The sequence below is a fragment of the Capra hircus genome, chromosome 6 (genome assembly GCF_001704415.2).
Source record: "Capra hircus breed San Clemente chromosome 6, ASM170441v1, whole genome shotgun sequence".
In the NCBI taxonomy this organism is placed as follows: Eukaryota; Metazoa; Chordata; class Mammalia; order Artiodactyla; family Bovidae; genus Capra; species Capra hircus.
Window position 1 is genome coordinate 102,754,356 of NC_030813.1, and position 18,022 is coordinate 102,772,377.

General features: G+C 42.0%; 1 protein-coding gene across 1 annotated transcript in view; it reads left to right on the forward strand.

Annotated features, from left to right (window-relative positions):
- The window catches only part of NUDT9 (nudix hydrolase 9), a 39,026-nt gene continuing 30,774 nt past the window's right edge, over nt 9,771-18,022 (forward strand). The window contains exon 1 of the mRNA XM_005681881.3: nt 9,771-10,137. Within this exon, the coding sequence (XP_005681938.1) occupies nt 10,031-10,137 (107 nt within the window). The 5' untranslated portion in view covers nt 9,771-10,030. The remainder of the gene's footprint in view (nt 10,138-18,022) is intronic.

An 18,022-nucleotide genomic window follows, 5' to 3' on the forward strand; every position in this document is an offset into this window, starting at 1 on the left:
GCAGGATCCAGGGGAACCTGAAGGAAAAACGGTGTTGGCAGATGATTTAGAGAGAGATAAGGAAAGAATATTGTAGATAAAAAAATGGAGGAGAGAAAGAGGCTGATATTCCTTGGTTTACATAGAAAGCTAATAAAGTCTTAGAAGCCCAGGCAGGAAAGTGAACGCAGAGAGCCTCTGTGTTCCAAGGGATCAGCCTGAAAAAGAAAGTAAGAGAGAAAAACAGAGAAAAAAGAAAAACACGGGGTGACCAAGCTTCTTTGAGCAAGGCCCAATAGCTTTATTTTTAAAAGGTACTTTTATACCTTGTCTTATACATAGAGGGAAATGAAAGATGCAAAGTCATACAGAGTCAGCCCAAACATTACATCTTTTTTGTCTTTATTGAAACCAGGATTTTTTCTGCAAACCTTTCCCATAAACAATATTGTGTACATTATCTTCTGGCCTTGGAGGCCTGTGAACATTTTATGACCCTCTTTTGATAAAGGCTGCTCAACCAGAAAACTTATTTTTCCTTGAAATGTTTTTTCTTTATATTTCTAATCTATGTCAGCCTCAGAAAGTATTAAACAAGTTACATTTCTCACGGAGCAAAGGTGCAGTGAGTTACAAGAAAGAACCAATTAGCTCAAAAGTCTGATGTGGTTAATTTCAAGGCTACACTTGTTTTTCTTACTTTCCAACTATGTTAACTAATGCACTCCCAGGTGCACAGTGGGTAAGAGATATGAGAACTTAGCAACAAGCATTGGCCCAATAATGAAATCCTACGCCAGCACTACTCTAACTTTTAACTCTTTAAAAGGCTCTATGTTTTAGGCTTTCCGTGCCTCTCATAGTTGGGAGGCTGTAAATAATCATATGCATAGCTGCAAGAGTCTGGATATACTTGCCAAACAAGCTAGAATGCTAACAGAGGGGGTTTGATCTGAAATATTCCTCTCATGTCCAGGAGACTTATTAGCTATAGCCCTAAGGTGATTTTCTCCAGAGAAAGGTGGTCAGGAATAGCTCCCTGTTAATGTCAGAGGAGTTGGTGAAAGTCATGAAATAGTAAAACAGACGGATTCTGGTTTTGGGGTAGATGCTCAAGAAAGCCTAGGAAGCCCGTTGAGTCCTGAAGCCTTGCTTAACAGTTCTCTTCCACATGACCTTGTCATGGGTGGGATCTCCCGTGGTGGCTCAAGGACATGTTTCTCCTTTTTAACAGGAACTTCTAATTAATCTTGTTATTTTATGTTGTGGGAGTGGGTCTAGCAAGACCTTTCTATTGTTAGTTCTAATCTTGGTTTTCCCAGTAGTCACGTATGGAGTGAGAGTTGGACTATAAAGAAAGTTGAGCACTGAAGAATTGATGCTTTTCAACTGTGGTGTTGGAGAAGACGCTTGAGAGTCCCTTGGACTGCAAGGATATCCAACCAGTCCATCCTAAAGGAGATCAGTCCTGGGTGTTCATTGGAAGGACTGATGTTGAAGCTGAAACTCCAATACTTTGGCCACCTGATGAGAAGAACTGACTCATTTCAAAAGACTCTGATGCTGGGAAAGATTGAAGGCAGGAGGAGAAGGGGACGACAGAGGATGAGATGGTTGGATGGCATCACTGACTTAATGGACGTGGGTTTGGGTGGACTCTGGGAGTTGGTGATGGAAAGGGAGACCTGGCATGCTGCGGTTCATGGGGTTGCAAAGAGTTGGACACGACTCAGCAACAAACTTAACTGAACTGAATTTCGTTAATTTAAGATGTATGTTGTGGGAGTGGGTCTGGTAAAATTATATAAGGCCTTGATAAGACTAGTGAGTGGGGGCACTCTCTGTTCCCCTTCTGATGTCTATGTCAGAAATTCTCTGTGTCCTTTTTTATACTTTAATAAAACTCTGCTACACAAAAGCTCTTGAGTGATCAAGCCTGGTCCCTGGTCCTGAAGCTAAATCTTATTTGGAGATCATGAATCCAACATCATTCACCATAAGCTATCAGTAGTTTGCCAGGTTCCTCTGTCCATGGGGTTCTCCAGGCAAGAATACTGGAGTGAGTTGCCATGCCCTTCTCCAGGGCATCTTCCTGACCCAGGGATGGAACCTGTGTCTCTTAAGTCTTCTGCATTGGCAGGCGAGTTCTTTGCCACTAGCGCCACCTGGGAAGCAGCTGCTGGTAAAAAGTAAGTGATCAGTTAATATCTGTGGTATACAAAATAAATGGAAAAGGGGGGAAATAGTTGGAATTCTTTTAGCATGTTTATCAATTCCAGTAATCTCCTACACCGCTTCCCTACTGAAAAGCATTTATTTCTCAGAGTCTTTTGTCTGTTTCACCCACTATTATAAGATGCCCTTAAGTGTGTGCAGACCTGGGAGTAGACATCTCTGAAGGGAGATGGAGACCTGAAGGAGACCTGGCTGGTGGAGCCAACTGTGGTGCAGGTCCAGGGCCAGGAACTTGGTTTCTTCTGCGTGGGACTTGGTTTTGTCTGCGTGGGACTTGGTTTTGTCTGAGTGGTTGTGTAGTTTCTTAAACTGTGTCCACTCCAACTTCCCCTTGAGGAATGTAGTGTTTGGAGGCTAGGATTTGAGGAACTTCTATGAGAACACCTTCCTGTTTTTTCTATTCTTTGGTCAGAGGTTTTGTGACTCAAACTGCCTCGTTCCTCTTCTCCCTAATGACTAATAAGTCAGCTGAACTATTGATAATTTGGTTGATAAGCAGAGCCTTTTTTTTTTTTTTAGCAGAGCCTGCCTAGTACTTTTCCAGTGTTGAAAAAGGGTCCAAACTGAAGTCACTTATGCTAAGTCCCCAGTATTCTTGCCTGGAGAATCCCATGGACAGATGAGCTTGGCAGTCGATAGTCCAAGGGGTCACAAAGAGTTGGACATGGCTGAGCAACTAACTCTTTGTTCACTTTATGCTAAGCCCCACAGAAGCAAACTAAAACTTCATACCCAATTGTGGTTTCAGCCTCTATGAAATGTAATTTTTTAACACCAATCAGCCTGGAATTTCCTGACCAACACCAGTGAGGTGATACCCATCATAAACCCCAACGCTTCTCCCAAAGAAAGGTGATCTTGCCTAAAATAATAACGCTTTTTTTTTTTTACTTCATTTTCCTGCTCCTTCCTGCTTTTTAAAAATTTTTGGCTGCACTGTGAGGCATGGGGGATCTTAGTTCCCTGACTAGGTATTGAACCCAGGCCCTTTACAGCAGAAGCAGAGTGCTCTAACCACTGGCCCACCAGGGAATTCCTCTTTTCTGCATTTAAAAACCTTCCATTTGTACAGCTCCTTTCTGTTTTAGATGGGATAATGCCTGATTCATGAATCATTGAACAAAGCCAATTGGATCTTCAAATTCACTCAGTTGATTTTAAGTTTAAGCAGAGGTTAATGGCTATCAACAACTTCGACAACAAAGTTTATCTGACTTCAGGAAGCTAAGTCCAGATAATTATTTTTCAAAAGGTTTAAGTATATCTTAATAATATTACTTTGCTACCTGGATAGACTGTTGAAAGTGAAAGTGAAGTCACTCAGTCATGACTGACTCTTTTCGACCCCATGAACTGTAGCTTGCCAGGATTCTCTGTCCATGGGATTTTCCAGGCAAGAGTACTGGAGTGGGTTGATCATCAAATCTGGACACTAAAGTGGTAAGGACATATTTTGTTTAGTAACACTGTAACCAAAAGTGGGGTCTGGGGTGTGTCATGCAAAAGCCAATAATTAGGCCAGGTTGGTGGAAGGGCAATTGTGTTTTACTTTGGATGCTGGCAAGGGGATGGGGGGTGGCGAGGGGCAGTGGGTGTGGCCAAAGGCTGCCCCATGCAGCATCCCATGGACAACCAGGGGGCTAGAGCTTTTCTAGGCTGAGGAAGGGGCTACCTGAAGAAACAGCACAGTCAGCTTTGACAGTCATCTGGAAATTGGTCATTGGTGATTTGACTAGCATCATCTTGACTGTTTAAGTACAGTTAATTTTAGGAAAGATATAAGCATCTGAATGCAGAGTTCCAAAGAATAGCAAGGAGAGATAAGAAACCCTTCTTCAGTGATCAGTGCAAATAGAGGAAAAGAACAGAATGGGAAAGACTAGAGATCTCTCCAAGAAAATTAGAGATACCAAAGGAACATTTCATGCAAAGATGGGCTTGATAAAGGACAGAAATGGTATGGACTTAACACAAGCAGAAGATATTAGAAGAGGTGGCAAGAATACACAGAAGATCTATACAAAAAAGATCTTCACGACCAAGATAATCACAATGGTGTGATCACTCATCTAGAGCCAGACATCCTGGAATGTGAAGTCAAGTGGGCCTTAGAAAGCACCACTACGAACAAAGCTAGTGGAGCTGATGGAATTCCAGTTGAGCTATTTCAAATCCTGAAAGATGATGCTGTGAAAGTGCTGCACTCAATATGCCAGCAGATTTGGAAAACTCAGCAGTGGCCACAGGACTGGAAAAGGTCAGTTTTCATTCCAATCATATAGAAAGGCAATACCAAAGAATGCTCAAACTACTGCACAATTGCACTCATCTCACACGCTAGTAAAGTAATGCTCAAAATTCTCCAAGCCAGGCTTCAGCAATACGTGAACTGTGAACTCCCTGATGTTCAAGCTGGTTTTAGAAAAGGCAGAGGAACCAGAGATCAAATTGCCAACATCCTCTGGATCATGGAAAAAGCAAGAGAGTTCCAGAAAAACATCTATTTCTGCTTTATTGACTATGCCAAAGCCTTCGACTGTGTGGATCACAATAAACTGTGGAAAATTCTGAAAGAGATGGGAATACCAGACCACCTAACCTGCCTCTTGAGAAATCTGTATGCAGGCCAGGAAACAACAGTTAGAACTGGACATGGAACAACAGACTGGTTCCAAATGGGAAAAGGTGTACGTCAAGGCTGTATATTCTCACCCTGCTTATTTAACTTCTATGCAGAGTACATCATGAGAAACGTTGGGCTGGAAGAAACACAAGCTGGAATCAAGATTGCTGGGAGAAATATCAATAACCTCAGATAAGTAGATGACACCACCCTTATGGCAGAAAGTGAAGAGGAACTAAAAAGCCTCTTGATGAAAGTGAAAGAGGAGAGTGAAAAAGTTGCCTTAAAGCTCCACATTCAGAAAACGAAGATCATGGCATCCGGTCCCATCACTCCATGGGAAATAGATGGGGAAACAGTGGAAACAGTGTCAGACTTTATTTTTTGGGGTTCCAGAATCACTGCAGATGGTGATTGCAGCCATGAAATTAAAAGACACTTACTCCTTGGAAGAAAAGTTATGAGCAACCTAGATAGCATATTCAAAAGCAGAGACATTACTTTGCCAACTAAGGTCTGTCGACTAAGGTCCATCTAGTCAAGACTATGGTTTTTCCTGTAGTGATGTATAGATGTGAGAGTTGGACTGTGAAAAAGGCTGAACACCGAAGAACTGAAGCTTTTGAACTGTGTGTTGGAGAAGACTCTTGACAGTCCCTTGGACCGCAAGGAGATTTAACCAATCCATTCCAAAGGAGATCAGCCCTGGGATTTCTTTGGAAGGAATGATGCTAAAGCTGAAACTCCAGTACTTTGGCCACCTCATGTGAAGAGTTGACTCATTGGAAAAGACTGTGATCCTGGGAGGGATTGAGGGCAGGAGGAGTAGGGGACAACAGAGGATGAGTTGGCTGGATGGCATCACGGACTCGATGGACGTGAGTCTGAGTGAACTCCGGGAGATGGTGATGGACAGGGAGGCCTGGCGTGCTGCGATTCATGGGGTTGCAAAGAGTCGGACACGACCGAGCCACTGAACTGAACTGAATTTTCAGTTCTAAGGTCAGTTCACTTCCACTTCTTGAGGCCAGTTCTCAGTATTGTGACAGCTTATGTCACACTTACCGTCTGGTCATCATGTGTTAACTTCTCCGCCTTGTGGAGCTTTCAGTACCTATATGACATCTCATAGCATATGGCTCAGAATATCATCTACAGCCTTTGCTGCTGCTGCTAAGTCGCTTCAGTCATGTCTGACTCTGTGTGACCCAATAGATGGCATCCCACCAAGCTCCGCTGTCCCTAGGATTCTCCAGGCAAGAACACCAGAGTGGGTTGCCATTTCTTTATCCCATTCATGAAAGTGAAAAGTGAAAGTGAATTCACTCAGTCACGTCCAACTCCTAGTGACCCCATCGACTGCAGCCTACCAGGCTTCCCCATCCACAGGAATTTCCAGGCAAGAGTACTGGAGTCGGTTGCCATTGCTGTCTCCCTATAGCCCTTGAGAAGGAACTAAAGGTCCTTGACTGTACTTAACTGTTAAACTGATTCTTTGGTCCCTTTGACTATTTTCCTTTGTTTCTGCATGTTCTCATTTCTCTGATCAAACGTATTCTTTGGCTAAAGTTCTTCCACAGACAAAAGGCAGGCAGAGGATGTGAGGGACAAGGTCTTTCCGGAAACTCCACTTCCCTGAAACAGAAGGCTGGAGACTATTCAAAGGCTGGAGTGTGCTAAGGGGTGGTAGAGAGGTGGGTGGGTGATCCATGTGACTAGGCCATCTGAGTTTAACAGGTATTTGTCAGAGGAGAAGCAGCAGTGCTAAAGAAAAGCTCTGGGTGGTAGATTTATACCACCAGGGCAGAGAAAAGATTTCTAATTGCAAGCTTTCTAAACTGCCCCAAGAGAGGTGTCTGGGGTCTGACTGCCTATCCAGGTTTTGCCTTGAACAAAAGGGGTTGAAGCAGAGGGTGGGGGTGGGGGTTGATGCTGGGATCACTCTATGGACAAGACCTGAAGTGCTAGAATCCATAACAGAGTAATGAAATACAATTTATCTTTTCAGGCAGGACAAGAAAAAAATTAAAATTCTCTGAGAATTGAGGCTCTTCCCTTCCTAACGTGCAGTGTGTATTACCCATTAACCAGAACTTCTCAAAGATGTTTGAGAATTTACAAAATTCTCAACCATAAAGATAAATTTTTCCCCTTTATTCTAACCCTAGCGATGTAACTTCTTAAAAAATGTTCTTTCCCAGCGCTGTAGGGGGTCATAGTAACTTGATGCTGTCTTGGCATGTGCTTACCTGGGGTATGTATTCTGGTGAAATTGATATAAAAATATCAATGATTTTGATGGATCACCCTTTGTCTCAAAAATACATATGACTATACTTTCAACTTCTAACAGGCAGAACGGTTCTCAGAGCTTTCTGAGAATCTTCTTCCTGCATTAATATCATCAGTTCAGTCGCTCAGTTGTGTCCGACTCTTTGCAACCCCATGAATTGCAGCACGCCAGGTTTCCCTGTCCTCACCAACTCCTGGAGCTTACTCAAACTCATGTCCATTGCGTTGGTGATGCCATCCAACCATATCCTCTGTCATCCCCTTTTCCTTCTGCCTTCAATCTTTCCCAGAATCAGGGTCTTTCTCAATGAGTCAGTTCTTTGCATCAGGTGGCCAAAGTATCAGAGTTTCAGCTTCAGCATCAGTCCTTCCAATGAATATTCAGGACTGATCTCCTTTAGGATGGACTGGTTGGATCTCCTTGCAGTCCAAGGGACTCTCAAGAGTCTTCTCCAACACCACAGTTCAAAAGCATCAATTCTCTGGTGCTCAGTTTTCTTTATAGTCCAGCTCTCACATCATCAGTTAAAATCATCAGTTTGGCTCAAATAAAATTCCCTTTTTTTCTTCTTAACTTGATAGTTAACTGAATTTTCATCAACAAAAGTTTGGTTCAGTGTCTCAGTACAGAGGTTCAGATGGAGCCTTCATGTGCCAAGAACTCTATGGTCTTCAGAAAAGTTGTTAAGGTTTGATAAATCTGGCTTTTGAGATGGTGAGAAGTTTTATGTCAGTGTCCACACCCCACCACTGAAACAGGGGATTACATACTTAAAAGGTAAATATCCACACACTTTAATAAGATAATTAAATACATGCACCCCAGTGTTCACAGAAGCACTGTTTACAACAGCCAGGACATGGAAGCAACCTAAATGTCCATCAGCTGAAGAACAGATAAAGATGTGGTACGTATATACAATGGAATATTTCTTTGCCCTGAAGAGGAATGAAACTGTGTTATTTGCAGAGACGTGGATGGCTGTCATACAGAGTGAGGTAAGTCAGAAAAACAAACATAGTATATTAACACATATATGTGGAATCTAGGAAAGCGGTAAAGATGATCTTATTTGCAAAGCAAAAATAGAGGCACAAATGTAGAGGGAAAAAAAGTATGGATACCAAGGGGGAAAGAGTGGGGAGTGGAATGAACTGGGAGAATGGGGTTGACATATATACACTATCATGTATAAAATAGACGACTAATGAGAACCTGGGGCTGTAATAACTAGAGATTATCATACTAAGTGAAGTAAGTCAGAAAGATACTAACCATAGGGTATCACCCCTATGTGGAATCTAAAAGAATGACACATAGGAATCTATGAAACAGAAGCAGAGCCATAGACAACAGATCTGTGGTGACCGAGGGGTAGGCGGAGAAGAAGAGACTTGCTCCTGGAAGCTTGTGGTTGGTAGATAGAAATGATCACATTTAGAATAAAGAAAAAAACAAGGCCTTAATGTACAGCATACGGAACTACAGTCAACATCCTGTGATAAACTATACTGAAAAAGAATATTAAAAATATATTTAAAAATATATTTAACTACTGCGTCTTACTATGGTTTTTCCAGTAGTCATGTATGGATGTGAGGGTTGACTGTGAAGAAAGCTGAGCGCGGAAGAATTGATGCTTTTGAACTGTGGTGTTGGAGAAGACTCTTGAGAGTCCCTTGGACTGCAAGGAGATCCAACCAGTCCATTCTGAAGGAGATCAGCCCTGGGTGTTCTTTGGAAGGAATGATGCTAAAGCTGAAACTCCAGTACCTTGGCCACCTCATGAAAAGAGCTGACTCATTAGAAAAGACTCTGATGCTGGGAGGGATTGGGGGCAGGAGAAGGGGATGGCAGAGGATGAGATGGCTGGATGGCATCACCAACTCGATGGACGTGAGTTTGAGTGAACTCTGGGAGTTGGTGATGGACAGGGAGGCCTAGCGTGCTGCAATTCATGGGGTTGCAAAGAGTCGGACACGACTGAGCGACTGAACTGAACTGAACTGCGTCTTATCATTTCAGACCTAAAAAAAGATAATGACAAACCAAGTGTCAAACAAAAATCGCATTAAAAACTGTTCTGAACAATGTTGATTTACAATTTCCGGTTCGGCTAATCGCTGCCTCTGGAGTTATATATCAGATGTTGCCCTTGTCTCTCCTCCACGCTGTGTGCTTATTTCACAGCTGGTTTTACTCCTCCGCAGGTTTGCTAAGGTCACACACGTCAAAGCCTCGTGAAATTTACCCATGATGTGAACATCTTGGTAAAAAAGGAATTGAAAAGCCTCAGATATGGGAATTCCAAGTCTGTCACCTACCTCCTTTCCCTGTAACCACTTGTAATCAGATATGACTTGGATTGTAACCCCTTCCTCCCCGGGGAAAAAAATTTAAAAAAAGGAGGGCACACTTTTCTTAATCCCCTTCCTTTTTCTTCTCCTTTCCAACTTCTCGGTTTCTTTCATCCTCCCTTTTCCCTACCGCTTTCTCGATGGTACCCCGTGACCCCTGTCCAACCCCACTCATCATCACCGGATCCACATGAATGAGAAGCCGAAGAAAGTCGGCGTTACGAAGCCCGCACCTCCTCGCTTTGCGGCGCTGTCGTAAAGTGCCGTCACGCAGCCGGGCGTTACGGCCGCGGCGGCTGTTTTCCAGGCAACTGGAGCTGGTACCTTGCCCGTCACTTGGGGGTTCGAAGTGGGCTGTTACTTTGGGAGGGCGTCTAGTCGCTGTGTGTTAATGAGATTGACGTAGCTACTTCTTCTCCGGAACCGGAAGGCTGCCCGGTCCCAGTACCCGCTGGACACTCGGGGCTCGGGGCTGTGGGGCAGGTGGAGGCTGCGGCTCAAGCTAAGAGCTACCTCGCTCCGCGAATCTTCCGCGGGCCGCTGATGGCCGGAGGCTTCCTGGGGAAGACTTTAGCCGCCGTGTCCCTCTCTGTCGCCCTGGCCTCTGTGACTGTCAAGTCCTTGGGCGGTTGCAGCGTCGCGGCGTGCAGGTATTCCCGCTTCTAGTGCTGACTCCTTTTCCCGAGTCTTTCCGTTGCGGCTGGGAACCAGCTTCTGGTCGGGTGGTTTCAGGAGGCTCCGCTTGGGCCCCAGCTTTTTACAGACATACGCACGTTTTTTTAAAAAAGACTCTAAAATTTTTTACCTGCCTTTTGAGAAAAGCAAGTGGTGGCACGCTTTCTTACGATACTTGAAATTTGTCGTCTTCCGTGAGTCACTAACATTGTTTGTCCCCAGAGAGTTTAAATAGCGAACCGTTTAAATGGTGTAAAATGAAAAGTGCAAGTCGTCATTCCTCTACTTCTCCATTTCAGTGTAGATAATATATTTATTATTTACCTCTTTTTAAAAAAATTGCCTTGGATAAATTTAGGGATTTGTGGTATGTCATACTGTCTCTTATTCTTTTCTCCTGGTTTCTGAACACATGTCCTAGGTACCATGCCCGTGCTAGGCACTGAGTAATAAACAAGTGTTGTGAGGCTGCCTCTAGGAGTGTGTGTGTGTTTAATTACTTTTGTCACCTTATTAGACACAAGGAAATTTTCTTTTGTTTCTTCCATTTTTTTCTTCTATCTCCCCCCCGCCCCCGCCCCCTGCAACTCCAGTGATAGCCCTCTGGACTGGAAGGTTTCGGTTGAGGGTGTGTGAGCAAGTTGCAGCAGGTGGACAGGCTGGAAACGTCCCCTTCCTCTTCTGGTCCAGACTTTACACTTGTGGAACAATTTCCCTGCTGACTGTAGCTGCCTCAACTTTATTTCCTCAGTGTGAACTGTACAGATATTAAGCCGAAGTTTCTGCTGTGTTCTTTAATACCTAATTGACCACAGAGGTTCTAGCCCTTTTCTTTACATTTTGGTTTTGTCCTGGGGATCAGCAAGTACTGCAGACTTTGTTTGTAGGATGGGGAGGGAGAGAGGGCTGATTTCTGTGGTTACTATCCCACGGCTCATGTAGGATGTTTCGGCCCCCTTATTTCAAAGGTATTAACTTCCCTCGTGGCTCAGACAGTAAAGCGTTTGCTTGCAATGTGGGAGACCTGGGTTTGATCCCTGGGTTGGGAACATCCCTGGAGAAGGAAATGGCAACCCATTCCAGTACTCTTGTCTGGAAAATCCCATGGATGGAGGAGCCTGGTAGACTACAGTCCATGGGGTCCAAAGTCGGACACGACTGAGCGACTTCACTTTATGTCAAATGTAACTCTCTCATGGGGCATGTTGGTGGTGGTGTTGGGGCTCTTTCTGTTTGTGATGAGGAAGCTGGGGTTATATGGGAGCTCTGTTATTTTCTGCACAATTTTGCTGTGACGCTGAAACTGCTTAAAAAAAACAAAAGTATTAAAAAAGCAGGTAGAATCCTTTGTTACTTTCCTCAAAGCACAGAGGGACTGGTATGTGGAAAATAAAAGACATAATGCTCTTGTTTTAAAAAAAAAAAGTTGACAAAACCAATGAAAGCATAATGTTTCAAGCAAGAATGGTTTGAGTATCAAAGGAGTAAAGGAGATCTTGGGGAAATTTTGATAAAGACTTCTAATACTTTTACTAGAATTGATTTGACTCTGATTTGACTTCAGTTCAGTCGCACAGTCGTGTCTGACTCTTTGCAACCCTATGAACCACAGCATGCCAGGCCTCCCTGTCCATCACCAACTCCCGGAGTCTACCCAAACCCATGTCCATTGAGTCGGTGATGCCATCCAACCATCTCATCCTCTGTCGGCCCCTTCTCCTCCTGCCCTCAATCTTTCCCAGCATCAGGGTCTTTTCAAATTAGTCAGCTCTTTGATGAGGTGGCCAAAGTACTGAGTTTCAGCTTCAACATCAGTCTTTCCAATGAACACCCAGGACTGATCTCCTTTAGGATGGACTGGTTGGATCTCCTTGCAGTCCAAGGGACTCTCAAGAGTCTTCTCCTTGACTATGAAGGTATAAAAGTAAAGTTTGTTGTATAATGCAGTTATGTATAAAATGTAACAAACAGAATAAAAACAAAAATTGAATTGTTTGAAGACTTAGTATATAGATTTGGTTTTAATCTATCTACCTGTAATATAAAATTTATTTTCCCTCCAGTTTTATTGAGATAAAATTGATATACAGCACTGTATAAGATTAATGTGTATATCATAGTGATTTGAAACACAAACATCATTAAATGACTCTCACAATAAATTTAGTGAACATCTGTCATCTATAGACACAACATTAAAGAAGTAGAATAAAAAATTTTCGTTGTGAAGAGAACTCTTAGGATTTACTTTATATATAATATAGAGCAGTATTTGTTGTATATATCAAGTTGTACATGTTGTACATTATATCCCTAGTACTTATTTATCTTATAAAGATAAAGAAAGTCATATGTACCTTTTGACCAACTTTACTCAGTGCCCCCCTCCCCTCCACAACCTTTATGGTTAGTTTGTTTGTTGAAGTATAATTGACCTGTATAACACTGTGTTAGTTCCTGTTATACAATGTAGTGATTTGATATTTCCATACATCTTAACATGATCTCCAGGGTGTTTAGTTACCATATGTTGCCATACAGGGATAACAGTTATTCTCCACATCTTACATTTCATACACATGATTCATTTATTTTGTACCTAGAAGTTTGTACCTCTTAATCTTATCCCTTTACTACTTCTTTCCACCCCCTACTATCCTCTCTTTTGGCGACTACCTGTTTGTTCTGTGTATCTATGACTGTGTTTCTGTTTTGGTATGTTTATTTGTTTTGTTTTTTAGATTCTGCATATTAGTAGAATCATACAGTAGTTGTCTTTCTCTCTTTTCTGACATTTCACTTAGCATAATACCCTCTAGGTCCAACCATGTCGTCACAAATAGAAGTGTTTCTTTTTTTAAAAAAATAGCTGAGTAATATTCCATTATGTGTGTGTGTGCATGATATCTTTATCCATTCACTTATTGATGGGCAGTTAGGCTACTTCCTACTGGTGATAGAAGCAAGGTCCGATGCTGTAAAGAGCAATATTGCATAGAACCTGGAATGTCAGGTCCATGAATCAAGGCAAACTGGACGTGGTCAAACAGGAGGTGGCAAGAGTGAATGTTGACATTCTAGGAATCAGTGAATTAAAATGGACTGGAATGGGTGAATTTAACTCAGGTGATCATTATATCTACTACTGTGGACAGGAATCCCTTAGAAGAAATGGAGTAGCCATCATGATCAACAAGAGTCCAAAATGCAGTACTTGGATGCAATCTCAGAAATGACAGAATGATCTCTGTTCGTTTCCAAGGCAAACCATTCAGTATCACGGTAATCCAAGCCTATGCCCCAACCAGTAACGCTGAAGAAGCTGAAGTGGAACGGTTCTGTGAAGACCTACAAGACCTTTTAAACTAACACCCCAAAAAGATGTCCTTTTCATTATAGGGGACTGGAATACGAAAGTAGGAAGTCAAGAAACACCTGGAGTAACAGGCAAATTTGGCCTTGGAGTGCAGGATGAAGCAGGGCAAAGGCTAATAGAGTTTTGCCAAGAAAATGCACTGGTCATAGCAAACACCCTCTTCCAACAACACAAGAGAAGACTCTACACATGGACATCACCAGATGGTCAACTCCGAAATCAGATTGATTATATTCTTTGCAGCCAAAGAGGGAGAAGCTCTATACAGTCAGCAAAAACAAGACTGGGAGCTGACTGTGGCTCAGATCATGAATTCCTTATTGCCAAATTCAGACTTAAATTGAAGAAAGTGGGGAAAACCACTAGACCATTCAGGTATGACCTAAATCAAATCCCTTATGATAATACAGTGGAAGTGAGAAATAGATTTAAGGGACTAGATCTGATAGACAGAGTGCCTGATAAACTATGGAATGAGGTTCGTGACATTGTACAGGAGACAGGGATCAAGACCATCCCCATGGAAAATAAGTGCAAAGAAGCAAAATGGCTCTCTGAGGAGGCCTTACAAATAGCTGTGAAAAGAAGAGAAGCGAAAAGCAAAGGAGAAAGGGAAAGATATAAGCATCTGAATGCAGAGTTCCAAAGAAGAGCAAGAAGAGAGAAGAAAGCCTTCCTCAGCAATCAATGCAAAGAAATAGTGAAAACAAGAGAATGGGAAAGACTAGAGATCTCTTCAAGAAAATTAGAGATACCAAAGGGACATTTCATGCAAAGATGGGCTCGATAAAGAACAGAAATGGCATGGACCTAAAAGAAGCAGAAGATATTAAGAAGAGGTAACAGAAGAACTGTACAAAAAAGATCTTCACAACTCAGATAATCACGATGGTGTGATCACTCACCTACAGCCAGACATCCTGGAATGAAAAGTCAAGTGGGCCTTAGAAAGTATCACTACGAACAAAGCTAGTGGAGCTGATGGAATTCCAGTTGAGCTATTTCAAATCCTGAAAGATGATGCTGTGAAAGTGCTGCACTCAATATGCCAGCAAATTTGGAAAACTCAGCAGTGGCCACAGAACTGGAAAAGGTCAGTTTTCATTCCAATCCCAAAGAAAGGCAATGCCAAAGAATGCCCAAACTACTGCACAATTGCATTCATCTCACATGCTAGTAAACTAATGCTCAAAATTCTCCAAGCCAGGCTTCAGCAATATGTGAACCATGAACTCCCTGATGTTCAAGCTGGTTTTAGAAAAGGCAGAGGAACCAGAGATCAAATTGCCAACATCCTCTGGATCATGGAAAAAGCAAGAGAGTTCCAGAAAAACATCTATTTCTGCTTTATTGACTATGCCAAAGCCTTTGACTGTATGGATCACATCCAACTGTGAAAAATTCTGAGAGAGATGGGAATACCAGACCACCTGACCTGCCTGTTGAGAAACCTGTATGCAGGTCAGGAAGCAACAGTTAGAACTGGACATGGAACAACAGACGGGTTCCAAATAGGAAAAAGAGGATGTCAAGGCTGTATATTGTCACTCTGCTTATTTAACTTATATGCAGAGTATATCATGAGAAACACTGGGCTGGAAGAAGCACAAGCTGGAATTAAGATTGCCAGGAGTAATATCAACCTCAGATATGCAGATGACACCAGCCTTATGGCAGAAAGTGAAGAGGAACTAAAAAGCCTCTTGATGAAAGTGAAAGAGGAGAGTGAGAAAGTTGGCTTAAAGCTCAACATTTAGAAAGCTAATAAGATCATGGCATCTGGTCCCATCACTTCATGGGAAATAGATGGGGAAACAGTGTCAGACTTTATGTTTTGGGGCTCCAAAATCACTGCAGATGGTGATTGCAGCCATGAAATTAAAGACGCTTACTCCTTGGAAGGAAAGTTATGACCAACCTAGACAGCATATAGAAAAGCAGAGATATTTCTTTGCCAACAAAGGTCCATCTAGTCAAGGCTCTGGTTTTTCCTTTGGTCATTTATGGATGTGAGAATTGGAATGTTAAGAAAGCTGAGTGCCGAAGAATTGATGATTGATTTTGAACTGTGGTGTTGGGGAAGACTCTTGAGAGTCCGTTGGACTTCAAGGAGATCCAACAGTCCGTCCTAAAGGAGATCAGCACTGATTGTTCACTGGAAGGACTGATGCTGAAGGTGAAACTCCAATATTTTGGCCACCTCATGCAAAGAGCTGACTCATTGGAAAAGACTCTGATGGTGGGAGGGATTGAGGGCAGGAGGAGAAGGGGACAGCAGAGGATGAGATGGCTGGATGGCATCACTGACTCGATGGACATGAGCTTGAGTGAACTCTGGGTGTTGGCGATGGACAGGGAGGCCTGGCATGCTGCGATTCATGGGGTCACAAAGAGTCGGACATGACTGAGCGACTGAACTGGACTGATGGTTGGTGATGTTGCTGCTGCTGCTGCTGCGTCACTTAAGTCATGTGCGGCTTGTGCGACCCCATAGACGGCAGCCCCCCAGGCTCCACCATCCCTGGGATTCTCCAGGCAAGAACACTGGAATGGGTCTCCAATGCATGAAAGTGAAAAGTGATGTTGAGCGTATTTTAATGTTCCTGTTGGCCATCTCTATGTCCTCTTTCAAAAACATATGTATTTGGAGCTTCCACCCATTTCTTAAGTTGGGTTCTTTGTTTTTTTCTAGTGTTGTATTATGTAAGTTCTTTGTATGTTTTAGATATTAACCAATTATCAGATATATTGTTTGCAAGTATATTCTCCCATTCAGTAGGCAGCCTTTTTGTTTTGTTGGTAGTTTCCTTTGCTGCTCAAAAGCTTTTTAGTTTAATGCAGTCCCATGTGTTTATTTTTGCTTTTGTTTCCCTTGCCAGAGGAGACATACCCCAAAAAATCTTGCTAAGACCAGTGTCAAAGAATGTACTGATTATGTTTTCTTCTAGAGGTTTTATGGTTTCAGGTCTTGCATTTAAGTCTTTAATTCATTTTGAAATTATTTTTGTGCATGGTGTCCGAGAGTAGTCTGGTTTGTGTCTTTTGCATCTGTTGAAAAGGCTACCTTCCCTATTGTGTATTTTTGCCTCCTCTGTTGTAGATGAATTGCCCATATAAGTGTGGGTTCATTTCTGGGCTTTCTTTTCTGTTCCATTCATCTGTTGGTTTTCAGTCTCTGTTTCTTTTATTTTTGTTCTGGTCTTTATGATTTCTTTGCTTCTACTAGTTTTGGGTTTTGTTTGTCCTTCATTTTCTAGCTCCTTTAGGTGTAAGGGTTGGTTGGTTGGTTGGTTGAGATTTTTGTTTTACGAGAAACAAGAGACCTTGTTTCACAAAATAGGCTTGTAATACTATGAACTTGGGGTCGTAAAGAGTCGGACATGACTTTTATTTTCCTTCTTAGAACTGCAGGTCCTTTAATTGTTTTGAAGTTGATTGAAAATAAAATTGTTTAGAAAATAAACCGTGCTAAGAAATAATAAAACAGAAGTAAAAACTAGATTTACATTGGGATTGGTGGTGCTGAGCTCTGTTAGATCAGCTTCTGATCTTTCTACGACATCTGAATGAAAGCCTTGGGGCTACGTGAAAGTCTTGCAGCCCTGTGTACATGTTGGTTTTAGCTCAGTAAGACTTTTGTCTGACTTCTGACCTGGAGATAAAGATAATAAGGTAATAAATTTGTATAGTTTTAAGCTGCTGTGGAAATTTGTTACGGCAGCAGTGAAAAAATGAATACATTATGTACGTACTCTTTTTTTTTTCTTTTCTTTTTTTAAATTTTATTTTTACTTTATTTTACTTTACAATACTGTATTGGTTTTGCCATACATTGACATGAACCCACTACTTTATAGAAATTCTGTAGCAGTTCACATCTCTACCAGCAATGTACGGGAGATGGTGTTACCTTTTTAAAGGTTTGTCAGTCTAGATGGAAAAATGAATTTAAGGTTACTTAAATTTTCATTTCTTTAATTGCTAGTGGTTATAGCTGTCTTTTATGTTTATTAGCCAGTTGGATCTGCTTTTTTTGATTGTTTGGTCATAATCTGCCCAATTTCCTATTCCAGTTCAGCCTTTGTCAGTTTATACAAACTCAGTATATTATAGTTATAACCCTTTGAATGTCATCTACAGTATAGTTTGTGATTTGCTTTTTTCTCCATTGATTGTGTCCTTTGATACACAGAAGTTTTAGTGTTGATACAGTCTGATTTAACGATTTTCTTCTGTCGCTTGTGCTTTCAGTCATATCTGAGAAATCATTGCCAAATTCAATGTCATGAAATTTCCCTCTGTTTTCTTTTCAGAGTTTTATAGTTTTAGGTCTTAATGTTTGGGTCTTTGATCCATTTCAAGTTAATGTTTGTGTATATGTAAGGTATGGGTCCATCTTCATCTGTTTGCATGTGGATATCTAACCTTCCCAGCACCATTTGTTGGAAAGACTGTCCTTGCCCTTTTGAGAGTTGACACCCTTT